The sequence below is a fragment of the Euprymna scolopes genome, chromosome 32, assembly GCF_053919585.1.
Source record: "Euprymna scolopes isolate OS-2025 chromosome 32, ASM5391958v1, whole genome shotgun sequence".
NCBI classification, from domain to species: domain Eukaryota; kingdom Metazoa; phylum Mollusca; class Cephalopoda; order Sepiida; family Sepiolidae; genus Euprymna; species Euprymna scolopes.
This window is the reverse complement of record NC_136513.1, coordinates 70844217-70860822: the sequence shown is the minus strand read 5'-3', so window position 1 is coordinate 70860822 and position 16606 is coordinate 70844217. Positions and strand designations below refer to the sequence as shown.

General features: G+C 29.4%; 2 protein-coding genes across 4 annotated transcripts in view; both read right to left on the bottom strand.

Annotated features, from left to right (window-relative positions):
* LOC145256422 (UDP-glucuronosyltransferase 1A3-like) overlaps positions 1–3404 on the bottom strand; it is a 56392-nt gene extending 52988 nt beyond the window's left edge. Inside the window, exon 1 of the mRNA XM_080115307.1 lies at positions 3141–3404. The gene's annotated coding sequence lies outside the window, so the exon portion shown is untranslated. The remainder of the gene's footprint in view (positions 1–3140) is intronic.
* Positions 3405–3476: 72 nt separating this feature from the next.
* LOC145256420 (UDP-glucuronosyltransferase 2B20-like) overlaps positions 3477–16606 on the bottom strand; it is a 154172-nt gene continuing 141042 nt past the window's right edge. For all 3 annotated transcript variants that reach the window (XM_080115300.1, XM_080115301.1, XM_080115299.1), the window contains one exon: positions 3477–6354. In XM_080115300.1, coding sequence (XP_079971426.1) covers positions 4792–6312 — 1521 coding nt within the window. In that variant the 5' untranslated portion in view covers positions 6313–6354 and the 3' untranslated portion in view covers positions 3477–4791. The remainder of the gene's footprint in view (positions 6355–16606) is intronic.

The window sequence follows — 16606 nt, the reverse complement described above, 5'->3', positions numbered from 1 at the left end:
TCTCATTATTCTTTCCTTTTCCTTCTAGTTTTTATTCTCTTTATTATAACCATTTATTTCTTTTTTCTTTTCTTCTCCATATCATATATATGTTATGTATATGTATGTATATATATATATGTGTGTATATATATATATATATATATATGTATATATGTATATATATATATTTTTTTTTCTCTCTTCTTTTTCTCTCTATTTTGTTTTCTCTATATTTTCTTTCTCTATTTCTGTCTCTATTCCTTTTTCCTCTTCTCAATCACTCTCTCCCCATTGTAATTTTTTAACTTTATTTAAATTGCCTCTCCCTTTTTACTTTTTTATTTAATTAAAGTCCTGTGTTTTAAGTTTTTTAACTCCAACTTCTAAAGAGTTCCTACCTAAAATAAAAATCCATTATTCATTGAACTTTTGAATAGTCAAGTCGCTGCCTGATGATATCTGTTGTTTGATTGAAACAAGTGGCTATTTGTAGCAGCGGGATGTGAGCATGTTTATATAACAATAAACAAGTATTATCAGCTCTTTTTATTGAGCACTATCTAACAACCTCGTTGAATTCATTAGTCCATTACTTTTGAATATAAAAAAACCCCGAGTATATATATATATATATATATATATATATAGTCAGGTGAAACAATATTAAAACAGTTGTATGTTATATTGCATTAGAAGGATGATATTTTTGTTGTTATAACACCCGTTTTAAACGTATAAATCGTATGTATTGTTGTTTAGCCAGGAGGATATGATATCAACGTGTAAGTCATGTTATATCAGAGTTATCACACGGGTATATATTACAGTTCATATTACATAAGGTATCATTTTTTATAAGAAGAATATATGTTTCATACCCTCTATTTTCCTGCTGAGCTCTGTGACGAAACATGAAATGACCAACACCATCCAATTGAGACATCTGTTCTTCCTTCTTTTGTAAAACCACAGAACACCACTTCATATTTTTAAATATAAATTTATTTCAGTTGTCTCAAATGGCATTCACAAAGAGTCTGCCTTTCTTGTTTACATGTTTGTTCTACCCAGCCACGCTTCCTGGCCGTCTGTTCACTCCCGTGACCAAGCTCCAACTCTCCCACCTGTTCACTCTCGTGATCAAACTCCAACTCTAACCTTCCTGACCTCTTCACCTCAGTTCCAGTGACGTAACTAACTAAAAGACACGTCCCCTTAACATGACCTTTCCGCCACGTACGCCTATCCAAGGTTATTTTGTTTATATTTAACTTAGCTAATTTATGTAAACATCCTCAGCTAAGCCCATTGTTACACTTTATTCTATAAACAATAAATAACTACCAATATAAACTATTTTAAAAATATCATTGAATTGATAAATCGATAATAACGAATTAACTTTAAACAGCGTTAATTATCTGACATATATATGAATCAAGGTATAAACGATAAATGTTATATGGACACATTTCAATCCGAAAAACAGCAATTCTTCCACCTTTCTCAGAAAAATTGCTTACGGAATGTGAGGGATTATAATAAAGGCGAAAGTTGCCGAAACTAAATCGAAGATCCACTTTCTATACTTCCATATTCTTTTTACTCTGTATGTAAAAGCACAAACACAATTCTTTCTATTTATAGGAGTGACAATTGACAGACACATGTTTGAACATGCGAATCATTTGTTTTACTCTTGCAACAGGCAATCGACGCAGCAATAAACTAAACATGTCAAATTAGGTCATTCAAGTCGCCATTTGAAACATAAGCGCACGAACAAGACAAGATGTGAAAATCATTTTACACAGTCAGAGTCGCATTCCACATAATAAGCCAAGCTCATCGTTAGTGAAGCATATCAATCTGGACGCCAAGGTCAAATAAAACACATTTCACAACTAATTTTTTATTGCACTATTTTCCCTAACATTCATATACTAATAATTATTATGCGAAATTGAAATAAATGAGTATAGACTACTCATTAAAAAACACACGGGTGAACATTAAAATTATTAAACTAAACTAAATAAAAAAAAAGAAAATTATATTTTTAAAGATTACGATGGCTATTTTTTACTCCCATTCTTACAGGAATTACAACAACAAATGGAAAAACGAATATAAAACTATGAAATGTTCACCAAATCAATGGATTAGCAGAATTTTAAAATTAACACACACACACACACACACACACACACACACACACACACACACACACACACATATATATATATATATATATATATATATATATATATATATATATATATATATATGGCATGTGTGAGAGTGGGGAGTTAAAATGTAGCAAATTATGATTTACAAAAAATTTCCGTTGTTTATAAAACAATGGACACACGATGAAGTGATTTGCTTCTTTATTCAATGAAGTTTAAAATGTTTGGCTTTTTTTTCTTCAGGGAAAGTATTAGCAAAATAATTTTATATAACATTGCTGGTTAGCGCCCGGATTGAAAGCTTCTAAGTTTTAAAGAAAATAATGTTCGAAAGATTATATAAAGATATATACAGTTGCCAAAAACTGGATATGTTTTAGTGTTTTTATTTAGTGTAACATGTTTATTCAGTTCGGAAAACATACAGTATTTATCGATGTATTGGAAAATTAAAAATGGCGCCCGATTCTCTCTATGACACGGTAAGTTTGGGAAAAGGAATTAAAAATCTAAAATATACAAAATACTGTTTAAAAATCACCGAATGTATGTCAGCCTTTGTAACGGTAACATATTGGGATAGTTTCTAACAGTATTTTGTCTAGTTTTTTTTTATAACTCCTTTTCCCAAACTTACCGTGTCAAAAGAGAGTCGGCGCCATTTTTAACTCTCCAGTACATCGGTAAACACATTGTTTTCTGAGCTGAATAAACATGTTACATTAAATAAAAACACTAAAAACATATCCAATTACGTAAAAAATGAAACTTATCTTGCCTTTGATAAAATTTGTTATGTATTTGTTTTTTTTTTTGACAACTTTTTCGAATCTATGTGTACAGTAATACAAACTCAAAATGTCTTATTTCAACTTTCAAAAGTTTGCATGACTTGCACAAACCAAAAGTTAGAAATGAATTCGGTCAATTCTTTAGTCATAGACCGCATTGTAGATTTTTTCTACTTACAGCATTTTGAAAAATACACTTTTTCTCAGGTGAAATTCTTCGTTGTTAAAAAAACTTTGTGGAGCCAATCTTTACTTTTACAAAGGAGGTTGAAAAATCCAAGTTTGTCGAACAGAAGTTAGTCGTTTATCCAAAGGAGATTCTTGTGGGCCCTTTTTTTTGAATCAATACGTTGCCAATGTTTTGGTCTTGTCTAGATAGGGCCACAACATTAAGGTGAAAGCACCCTGGTGTTGACTGCGAGCTGATTTGATTCTTAGTTTGTGTTGAAAAATGTAAAATTTCGAAAAATAAAACACAAAAAACAAACAAACAAAAAAAACAAACAAAAAAAAACATAATTGATCAATTTTTATTGAAGAATGTTTGAAAGTAATTGACAGTTTAAGAAAATATAAGACAATCTTTTGTGAGTCATTTACCGAACGGCTAATTAGGAGACATTCAGTTGAATGCCATGCATTTTTAATTTAAAAGTTCTTATATGAGAATTACGATTTTAAATGCTATTTATTCTTTTGTAAATAGATGACGTATTTAATGTATAAATTGAATACAATTATTTGAATACAAGGTGCTATTTTATCAATTACTCCAGTGCGATTGTTTAAACATTTTCCAACTGTATTTGTGTGCCACACTACTTCCAAGACCAATTTAAATTAAACTAGCCAATTCCGTCGGCCCAGTCGAAAGCCTCGTGAGAGCGTAAAAGTTTAATACGACAGGGTGAGTTAAATAAAATGGAACTTACTCATAGAATCGTTAATACAATTCATACTCTTTTCTGCAACATAATCATATTCGGTACAAGTAAACTTCTATCTATACAGGATATGTTCACTAAATTCCGCCACGGATATCCAAGAATCTTTGTTTTATCGCTATTTGATTTAACTGACCCATTTGACAATGTAACGCTATTTCTAATAACGAGTAACGCCAGATTGTCTTGCTATAAGCAAACTCGATGAGTCAATTGTGGTCATGTTTCGTGGCCCGTGGTACAGTTGATAGAGACGTTGAATATCTACAGTTCCAGGTGAGAATTGTCTGAAGATAGCGGTTTCAATCCTACCCAAAACCGGCCAAGGGCTTACTTGGCCAAAACGTGATGAGACGACAACAACTGCGGAAGGCAGTAATTGCAGTGAATGCTGTCAGGAGATTCAAAGTTCCTATCCGTCGCGATTACCACCTGATGAAGGCCAGAGGAGTAGTTGACTGAAACGTCGTGAAACAACTAAGAAAAAATGAGGATAATAGTCCGCAATAAATAAAAAATAATAAATAATACTCATCACAATGAATTACAATTAAATATATCATCGAACTACCTTATAAACAAAAACAAACAAAAAAAAAACCGTTGAACATTCACGACTGCAACATATTAGACAAGATTAGCGTATTGGACTTGATTAGAGTTTATTTGTATATGGCAAGGTTAAATTGTGGAATAGGTTGTGAATGATGATAACGATTCTATCAGTGCCATTTTTCGATTTAAAAAGGAAACAGGATTGTCTTGTTTATTTATTAACATATGTAGGTATCATTAATATTCTGAAAAATGCAATCGTCCGAACTTTGTGAAAATGGCAACGAAAAAGATGAATAAATCAGTCCAAAATAAATAAATAATGTAATCTTATTCTCTTTTTGCCTTTTTCTTTCTACAGACAAATGCAAAACATTTGCGCGCCAAATAAACCGTCACAAACAAAACAAAGAAAATGGCCGCGAAAACAACGGCCAAAATATCTAGCATAAGAAATTGATACAACGGAATATTCTGAAGTTCTGATCGCAAATGGTCGCCTCCATATTTCACGATCTTGTTTATAAGATTCCCAACTTTTTCAGATGGAAGTTGTCGTTTAGATCGAAATAACTCGCTGGCCTTTGCAATGTTTTTCTTGTACTTTGGATTCTCAATCACCTCCTTAATATTTTCAACCAACTCGTCTACTGTGAAATTATAAAGATCCATTGAAATCCCGAAACCTTTCAATTTCATCCCTTCACTATTAAAGAACTGATCCGCAATCACTGGAAAGCTAATGACCGGGACAGCGTGATAAAGACTTTCATATCTCCCACTATTCCCGCAGTGTGTGATGAATAATTTAGTATTTGGATGAGCAAGAAGATCGTTCTGAGGCAGCCATTTTGTTAGGAGTATATTTTGGCGGGAATAAGAAGAATTTGATTGTTTCCAGACGACATCGTATTTAACCTTACTAAACGCTTCGGCCATTTTATTAGCGTAAACATCCCAATCGGGACCGACAACAGTTCCCGGAGACACAACAATAACTCCATTTTTAGAAGCTTTAACAAAATCCAGAAAATTTCCCCTCAGCGGTATTGCCGGGCGTAGGGCTATTCCTCCTATGTATTTCGTATTTGGAAGCGCCGGAAATGGCGAATTCAGATGCAAGTCAGCATCTACAATGTAAAGTTTTGTTTGCCGTATAAGATCATCAAATGAAATATCTGCTCGTTCGGGTGCATAGTCTTTTATCTTTCTACCAGGGGATCCTTCGGCTGGTCTAATATACTGTAGTAAATTAAAGAACACATTAGAGATTCTTTCTTTAAATGAAGTTGCTACAGCCGGGCCGATCGGTACAAATGAAAGAACTGAAATTGCCCATGGTGTTCGATGTATGTTGATCTGGTTGTGTAACCCTTGAAGGATAAATGGTACATCCAGTTTATATGCCAAAACAACTAGACAGTTGCTCAAAAAGTTTGCATCTACAACGACGAGGGAAACATTGAAAGATTTTAACTGTAAAAAGAGTTCGTCGTTAAGAAGATAGCGATCACATAGTCTATGGTATGCCGCCATTGCTTTCTTGAGCGGAGGGTTGCTTCGAAACCGTAGCACCTCAAACATATATAGGTTGAATATCTCGAACTCGGGAAAATCCTCGATGATGAAATAATTAACGTCTTTTGTTATTGGACCAAACTTTCCATTAAATTCCTCAGAAATGCCGACGTAGCTGGTATGGCCAAATTTTGTCAATTTTTCAGCTACTCTCACCATTGGGTTGATATGGCTGTAGTATGGTAAAGATAGAAACAAAATATTTTCTGATTTTGTCAATGGAAAATGCAGACTGACGAGAATTATTGCATTTAAAATCTGTTCCAACTTCATCGTCTCTTACAACGGTTTTTCTTTGAAAAACATTTAATCAACCTGCAAAAGATAGTAGAAACAAGTTAATATTAATAATCTCTATAGTAATACGATAGCGTGCCATTTTGAGTATCACGCTTAAATCAGTTTTCTTCCAAGTGTCTGTCGTTTAATTGTTATGACTAGGCTTACGACAATAGAATATTCGTTTCTTGTTTTCACTCTCGGCTATATATTCGACAGTTACACACAGTTAATTGAAAACCACATCACTATATAAAACATAATATATTAACTGATATATACTTGAGAGTAAAAAAATGCAAACAATATTCTCTTGTCATAGCCCTAGTTTTGATTTTCTATTTCTTGTAATATTAATTTTACCGAGAATTCTTCGTTTGGGTTTCGATTTCAATTACAGCTGAAGGAACTCAAGTTATATATTATTTTCTCCAAAAGTTTTGGTTTCGGTTCAAGCTGATGCACCCAATTCATATCGATACATATATTTTTTTAAAAACAACTTTATAATATGCATGAATCGACAGCAAATTGGCTCTATAATAATATGTACGAAATCTGCATAAATTAAAATATCATATTCAAGCATTTTTTTTACGACCGGGATACGCCGGGCGCCCCTGCTAATTTCATTTAAAAAGTATATATTACGTACCTACATTTAGCTGAACATCATATAAAGTTTGGTTAGTCTCTGTTTGATATCAGTGACCTGTTCTTCAATCTTCATTGTAATTGATAAAGTCTATATGTTTATAGACAAACATCATAATTACTTTACTTTGGAGTAATAGTGAAACATATTTTTAAACGTATGTACATACAGACAAACAATGTCAAGTGTTGATTTTCTACATTGTAGTTATAATATTTATAATTTTACAGAAGTTCAATGTAATATTTTATGATAAAAACTGGGAGAGTTGAACCATGCGAAAAAACTTGTTTTTAGAGTTTAAATTATAACCCGTTCTCTGGCTTTCATTTCATATTTTGTATCTCTCTCTCTTTCTCTCTCTCTTTCTCTCTCTCTCTCTCTCTCTCACACACACACACACACACACACACACACACACACACACACACACATATATATATATATATATATATATATATATATATATATCACTTGATACACTGATAAATGAAAAAGCATGAAACTCTAGTGTCTGTAGGTAAAACTGTATTCACATACATGTATGCACATGTGTATGCATGTAAGCACATATAGTATGCACATGTATATATGCATATATACATATACGCATATATACATATGCACATATATGTATATATTCAATAAAGCTATCTTTAAATTGCAACGGTTTATTAAGTTCAATGAAAATGGAATTACACTTTCAGGGCATATATAACTATGAAGCATTTCAAAATAACGGAAATATACACTTAATTCACATTCATATTGTTTAAATTACTGCATCTTACACGTATTTCAGTAAATGGCATAGATCAAGCAAATCCCCAGAGACTTTACATTAGTTCACCAAAGGACATATTATTGATATTATTGGGAGAGAAAACAAGAATAAAAACTAATCAAGAAACCATAAAAATGTAAGAATAATGACAATACTCTCTAAAAACGTTGGATGAAATAATTCATTGAATGCAACTAACAAATCGTTGAATTTCAATAAAAAGCACTTATTTTAATCAAAATGAAATTCATTACTAAGAATATCAAATTAAGAATTACAAAATTCACAGATTTCTAGAGTGTTTTAAGTAAACGAATATGTATGATCAGCAGTTGATTTAAAATTTAAATTGCGATAATTGATTAAAATTGATTAAAATTGATTATCTTATTTGGATAAAATATATGGGAATCATAATAATGCATTCAAAAACGTTGGATGAAAAAAAATTGTTGAATACTAAAAATGAAAAAGTTGAAAAATACGAACTTAATCTCGTCTTCTTACACTCACCATTACTAATATCAACAAAGGTGTAATGTTACGAAAATACCCAGTTGAATGCAGATTTTCGAGAACATTACAAGTAAATGACGATATATTTATACACAGATGACTTCAAATGAAAGCGACCGTAAAAACATGTCATCTATTGCTAATAACTGAACTCAATACTGATTTGAATTGTTAACTTTAAAATTCATATTAGTATTTAAATTCACTTTTATTATTAAAACCCACATACGGAGTAAATTCATCGAGACAAATTACCAAAGTTATTCTTAAAAGAACTATCGAATAATATCAAATGATATAACTTTTACATGACTAATAGGATATAAACGAACCCGGAAATTTATTAAATACCGATAAAACTACTTTATCCATGATTCAAGCAGTGAAAACACTTTTACTATTAACTCACATATGCATGCCAGAGCACAAAACAACTGGAATCCAACATCAATAATTTCATCTTCGATAGAATAGAAACTGAGTGACAACATGTAAAAGTATTGTCCGTATTTTTCTGATGAAGGCTTTTGCACGAGTCGAAAATCAACATTTAAATAAATGTCTGGGACTCGTAAGGCTCAACGCTATATATATATATATATATATATATATATATATATATATATATATATATATATATATATAAGAGAATAAAGGAAAACCGAAAATTGTTTAAATATTTTTCGACGTTTCGTCTTTATTTCAGGCCTTTCTCAAAAGGACATATTTGAAAAATATACATAGGTTATTATTTGAAAATAAAGTTAGTGTTTCTGTTACTGAACGAAATAGAATGCCAACAAGAGAATAATCTGCACAACGTATACATTTTATTCGCATATTTATTACATTGAACATTACAAAAGCTTAAATTATAATGATTTGTCTATATTTAAAATGCGACAGAACAAATAATGATTTGTCTATATTGAAAATTCACTGAACAAATAATGATTTGTCTATATTTAAAATTCAACAGAACAAATAATGATTTGTCTATATTTAAAATGCGACAGAACAAATAATGATTTGTCTATATTTAAAATTCAACAGAACAAATAATGATTTGTCTATATTTAAAATTCAACAGAACAAATAATGATTTGTCTATATTTAAAATTCAACAGAACAAATAATGATTTGTCTATATTTAAAATGCAACAGAACAAATAATGATTTGTCTATATTTAAAATGCAACAGAACAAATAATGATTTGTCTATATTTAAAATTCAACAGAACAAATAATGATTTGTCTATATTTAGAATGCAACAGAACAAATAATGATTTGTCTATATTTAAAATTCAACAGAACAAATAATGATTTGTCTATATTTAAAATTCAACAGAACAAATAATGATTTGTCTATATTAAAAATTCAACAGAACAAATAATGATTTGTCTATATTTAAAATGCAACAGAACAAATAATGATTTGTCTATATTTAAAATTCAACAGAACAAATAATGATTTGTCTATATTTAAAATGCAACAGAACAAATAATGATTTGTCTATATTTAAAATTCAACAGAACAAATAATGATTTGTCTATATTTAAAATTCAACAGAACAAATAATGACTTGTCTATATTTAAAATGCAACAGAACAAATAATGATTTGTCTATATTTAAAATACAACAGAACAAATAATGATTTGTTTATATTGAAAATGCAACAAAACAAATAATGATTTATATAGGCATTTGCCTATATTTTATAATCAATAATATTAGTTATGAGGACTGGTATATATCTTAAATGCAATTATTAGGATGTACCTATAATTAAGATAGACAAGCATAAATAATAAGAATTTACTTTTATTTCAAATGCAATAGCATAAATTATAAAGATTTGCCAATATTTGAAAGTCGGTAGCAAAAATTATAAGGATTGTTCTATATTTTAAATGCAATAGAATATTTTATAAAGACTTAGATGAATTTACATTAATTATAGAGATTTACATATTTTTAAATGAAATTGCGTAAATTATAAGAATAAGGATTTGCTTCTATTTAAAATGGTATAGCATAAATTATAAGCATTTGCCTATATTTTAAATGCGAAAATATAAAGTATAAAAATATTTCTATATATTAAAATCAAACCGCATAAGTTATAAAGAGTTGCCTATATTTTAAATACAACTGCAAAAATAATAAAAGTTTGCATATACATTTGAATGCCAATAGCATACATTTTAAAGATTTGCTTATATTTAAAAGAAACAGCATAAATAGTAACAATTTGCTTATATTTTAAATGCAATAGCATAAATCGTAAGGATTTTCTTATATTTGATAAGACAGGGAATATATTATAAGTATTTGTCTATTTTTCAATACAAAAGCGTGATTAATAAGGTTTGTCTTCTATTTTTAATACAAGAGCACACATAATAAGGATGCCTACATTTAAAATGCAATAACTACACATTATCAGAATTTTCCTGTATTTTGAATATAAGAGCATAAGTTATGACGGGTAGTTTATATCTTAGATGCATTAGCATAATTTAGGAGGATTTAGTTATATTTTAAATACAGATTGCGTAGATTATAAGAATTTGGCTATACTGAATTGAAACTGCATAAATTATAAGAATTTGGCTATACTTAATTGAAACTGCATAAATTATAAGAATTTGGCTATACTTAATTGAAACTGCATAAATTATAAGAATTTGGCTATACTGAATTGAAACTGCATGAATTATAAGAATTTTGCTATACTTAATTGAAACTGCATGAATTATAAGAATTTGGCTATACTTAATTGAAACTGCATAAATTATAAGAATTTGGCTATACTTAATAGAAACTGCATAAATTATAAGGATTTGCAATAAAAAAGTATGTTTTAACTATATTTTAAATGCAATCGATTTAATTATAAGGATTTTCCTATTGTTTAAAGGCAATAGCCTACAATATAAGGATTTGCCCATATTTAATATTCAATAGAATATTATAAGAATTTGCACATTTTTAATGCAATAGCATGAATTATAAGACTTTCCTTATATTTTAAATACAAGAGCAAACAGTATAAGGATGTGCCAATATTAAAAATGCAGTAACTATAAAATATCAAATTTGCCTGTATACAAATGCGTAAATTATGGGAATAGTTTTTATCTTAAATACATTATGAGGATTAATCTATATTTTAAATGCTATTGCGTAAATTATTAGGATTTGGCTCCATTTATAATAATTTTCATAAGAGTTAACCTATATCTTAATTGAAATAGCATAATTTATAAGGATAGGTATATATTTCTAATACAACAGCATAAATTGTAATGGTTTGTCTATATTTTAAATGCACTTGCGTTAAATATTAGGATTGTACTATATTTTAAATATTTTAAAAATAATAGCATAAAATATGAAGATTTGCTTATATTTTAAATGCAATAGCATAAATTATAAGGATTTGCTTTTATTTTAAATGCAATAACAAGCCATACGGATTGTTTTCATGTTTGAAATGCATAAATTTAACGATTTGGCTATATTTAAAATGCAATAGCATAAATTATGAGGATTTGCTTTTAATTTAATAGTGATAGAAATAAGTATTTCCTAATATTTTAAATGCTATAGCCTTAAATATAAGGATTTGCCTACATTTTAAGTTCAATAGCATAAATTACAAGGATTGGCCTGTATTTTTAATGCAATGTAATAAGTTATAAGGACTGGTTTATATCTTAAATCCAATTGCATAAATTGAGTCGCCAATATTTTACATGCAATAGCATAAATTAAAATTTGCCTATATTTTAATGCAATTGTGTAAATTATTAGAATTTGCCTATATTTAAAATGCAATAAAATAAATGTTAAGGATTTGCCTGTATTTTAAAAAATGCGTAAATTATAAGAATTTGCTTTTTTTTTTAAATGCAATAGCATAAATTCTAAGGATTTGTCAATATTTTAAATGCAATAGCAGAAATTGTAAGGATTTGTCAATATTTTAAATGCAATAGTATAAATTGTAAGGATTTGTCAATATTTTAAATTCAATAGTATAAATTGTAAGGATTTGTCAATATTTTAAATTCAATAGTATAAATTGTAAGGATTTGTAAATATTTTTAATTCAATAGCATAAATTGTAAGGATTTGTCAATATCTTAAATGCAATAGCATAAATTGTAAGGATTTGTCAATATTTTAAATGCAATAGCATAAATTGTAAGGATTTGTCAATATTTTAAATGCAATAGCATAAATTGTAAGGATTTGTCAATATTTTAAATGCAATAGCATAAATTGACTAGATTTGCCTATGTTTTCAATGAAGCAGTAGTTATAAAGAATTACCTATATTTTGAAATGCAATAGCAAAAGTTATGAGTTGTACGTATCTAAAAGGCAATAGCATCAATTATAGGGATTTACCTGTATTTTAAATGAAATAGCATACATAGAAAGGATTGACCTATATTTTAAATACACAAGCATTAATTATAAGGATTTGCTTATATTTTAAATACTTAAGCATTAACTGTAAGGATTTGCTTATATTTTAAATGCGAGAGCATAAATTTAAAGCATTCGCCTATATTTTCCATACAAGAAAATAACTTATGAGAACTAGATTTTTTATCCTTAAGGCTTGCCTATATTTTAAATGCAATAAGATAAAATATAAGAATTTGTCTATATTTTAATTGCCATAATATAAATTGTAACGCTTGCTTTCATTTTGAATGCAATAGCATAAATTATAATGATTTATTATATTTTAAATGCAATTAGCATTAATTATGAAGATTCCCCTCGTTTTAAATGCAATGGCATCAAATATGAAGATTTTACTATATTTGAATAGAGTAGAAGCACTGAACAATGCTGTGGAAAGTACCAAGTCCTCAACTGCAAAGGTTAATCCCACAACTTTCTATACGCAGAACCAGAAGCCAAAGATTAAATCTGCCTCAGAAAAAGTGAAGAAGTATATGCGCTGCTACGAATAACTTGGGTGATTGACAGTGGAGGAAATGTTGATATCAGTTTCATCGGAGAACATGAATGTAGAAAAACCCCTCTAGCATTGTTCACTCAAGATGGTAAAATGCGGTCCGAAGCAAAAGCCAGTTTCATTAAGGAAACCCAAGATTACAGGAAAAAATTATTAGAATTTGCATTTTTAAAATGCAATAGCATAAAATATAAGGATTTTCTTATATTTGAAATGCAATAGCAAAAATTTGAAGCATTATCCCATACTTTAAATAATGGCTGGGCTTTATTTTAAATGCAATAGTGTAAAATAGGATTTGCATATATTTTAAATGCGATATAAGAATTTGGCTATTTCATAAATGCATTAGCATCAATTGAAAGAATTTTTCCATATTTCAAATGTATGTAATGTATGCATTATAACGACTCGCTTATCTTTTAAATGCAAGAATATAGATTATAAGGACTTACCTACACTTTAAATGTAATAGCATAAATTATAAGGATTTGTTTTTATTTAAAATGCAATTGCATAAATTAAAAGGATTTGCTTATAAAAGCACTTGCATAAATTATAAAGACTTGCATATATTTGAAGACGATAGCTAAATAAGTATTTTCCTATATTTTAAATGGAATAGCATTAATTGTGAGGATTTTCAGATATTCTACATGCAATAGCACACACACACACACACACACACACACACATATATATATTATATTTCAAATGCAATAGCATAAATTATAAGAAATTGCATATTTTAAATGCAATAGCATAAATTATAAGGACTTGCTTATATTTTTAATACAATACCATATATTATAAGCACTTTTCTATATTTTAAATGTAATATCATAAATTATATGTATTTGCTTATTTTAAATGCAACATCATAAATTATAAGGATATTCTTATATCTATAATGCAACAGCATAAATAAGGATTTAGCTTTATTTTAAATGCAACAGAATAAATTCTATGGAGTTGCTTATATTTTAAATGCAATAGCATGAATTATAAAGATTGGCCTAAATTGTAAATGCAATCGCATAAATTTTAAGGATTTGTTCATATTTTCAATGCAATATCATAAATTGTAAGGATTCCCTTATATTTCCACTGCCGACTGCTGGAAAACCGCTTCTGTGGTACCAGTCTTCAAGAATTCTGGTGAAAGAACTGACCCACTAAATTATCGCCCCATTATCCTCCTCCTGCTTTTCGCCAAAATATTTGAGTCCTTAGTTAATCAAGCCCTAGTCCAGCACCTAACACCTGCTTAACTCCTGACTGACAGTCAATATGGATTCAGGCAAGCCCGTTCAACAACAGATATCTTAACTGTAGTTTCTGAACGTATATACCGTTCATTGGATAAAACAGGGGAGGGTAGAGCGGTGGTTCTCGATATATCTAAAGCTTTTGACAGGGTATGGCACGATGGTCTTCTAAGGAAAATTAGATGATATGGAATCACTGGAAGAATTCATAATGTAATTAAATCCTTCTTAAGTAAGAAAAAAATCCAAGTTGTCCTCGAGGGCCGTACATCTAAACAATATGATATAAATACGGGAGTACCTCAGGGGTCTATCCTTAGACCTCTATTATTCCAGATATTCATAAATGACCTCCCTGATAAAATTGTTTCGGAGATGGGTATATTTGCCGATGACACCACTCTCTATAACAGATATGAGGGGAAAACAAATGAACACATATCCAAGAAAATGGCAGAAACACTAGAGGATGACCTCCAATCTTTAGTGGAATGGGGACAAAAATGGATGGTCATATTCAATGGTGCTAAGACTAAGCTTGTTTCCTTCAATAACTACAAGAAACCTTCTCTACCATCAATAGCAATGGCCAAGAACACATTGCTTGAAAGTACTTCTTTTAAACTCCTCGGCCTAACGTTTACAGGGAATATGAACTGGAATAGATACATTGAGAGCTTGCCAAGCGTGCTGTAAGGAAGGTTGACTCCCTCTACCGTGCTAGAAAACTACTTACGCCTGAAAGTATCCTGTACCTCTATAAGGCCACCATTCGCCCATGTATGGAGTACTGTTGTCACATCTGGGCTGGTGCCTCTGCTGCTTGTCTCTCGCTCCTGGACAGAGTTCAAAAGAGAGTCGCCAACCTGATAGGTCCTGAATTGTCATCTAGGCTTGAGCCTCTGTCCCATCGATGAGATGTTGCATCCCTCTGCCTGTTCCCCAGAGCTGCAGGTCTTTGGAACTTCCTTCCGGGATTCTGCTTTCCCAAATGTATTGATATGCAGAAGTTCAAGTGTAATGTGAACCAACATCATTCTACTCATATCCCTTCATAATGCCGCTGAAAATTAAGTCCCGGATAGTAGCCCTCTGCTTCAAAGTGCCACTGTGCATTGTTTGGGGTGAAACTCGAATTAAAAAAATACTATAAAGTGTAACGATTTGTTCATATTTTCAATGTAATATCATAGATCGTAAGGATTTGTTTATATTTTCAATGCAATATCATAAATTGTAAGGACTTTTTCATATTTTCAATACAATATCATAAATTGTAAGGATTTGTTATTATTTTCAATGTAATATCATAGATTGTAAGAACTTTTTTATATTTTCAATGCAATATCATAAATTGTAAGGACTTTTTCATATTTTCACTGTAATATCATACATTGTAAGGATTTGTTCATATTTTCAATGTAATATCATAAATTGTAAGAACTTTTTAATATTTTCGATTCAATATAATACATTGTAAGAACTTTTTTATATTTTCAATGCAATATCATAAATTGTAAGGACTTTTTCATATTTTCAATGCAATAGCATAGATTGTAAGAATTCCCTTATATTTTCAATGCAATATCATAAATTGTAAGGACTTTTTCATATTTTCAATACAATATAATAAATTGTAAGAATTTGCTCATATTTTCAATGTAATATAATAGATTGTAAGAAATTTTTATATTTTCAATGCAATATCATAAATTGTGAGAACTTGTTTATATTTTCAATGCAATATCAAAAATTGTAAGGACTTTTCCATATTTTCAATGCAATATCATACATTGTAAGGATTCCCTTATATTTTCAATGCATTATCATTAATTGTAAAGAGCTTTTCATATTTTCAATGCAATATTATAAAATGTAAGTATTCCCTTATATTTTAAATGTAATATCATAAATTGTAAAGATTGTTTCATATTTGCAATGCAATATTATAAATGTAAGTATTCCCTTATATTTTCAATGTATTATCATAAATTATAGGATTTGTTCAAATTTTCAATGCGATATTATAAAATGTAAGTATTCCCTTTTATTTTCAATGTAAT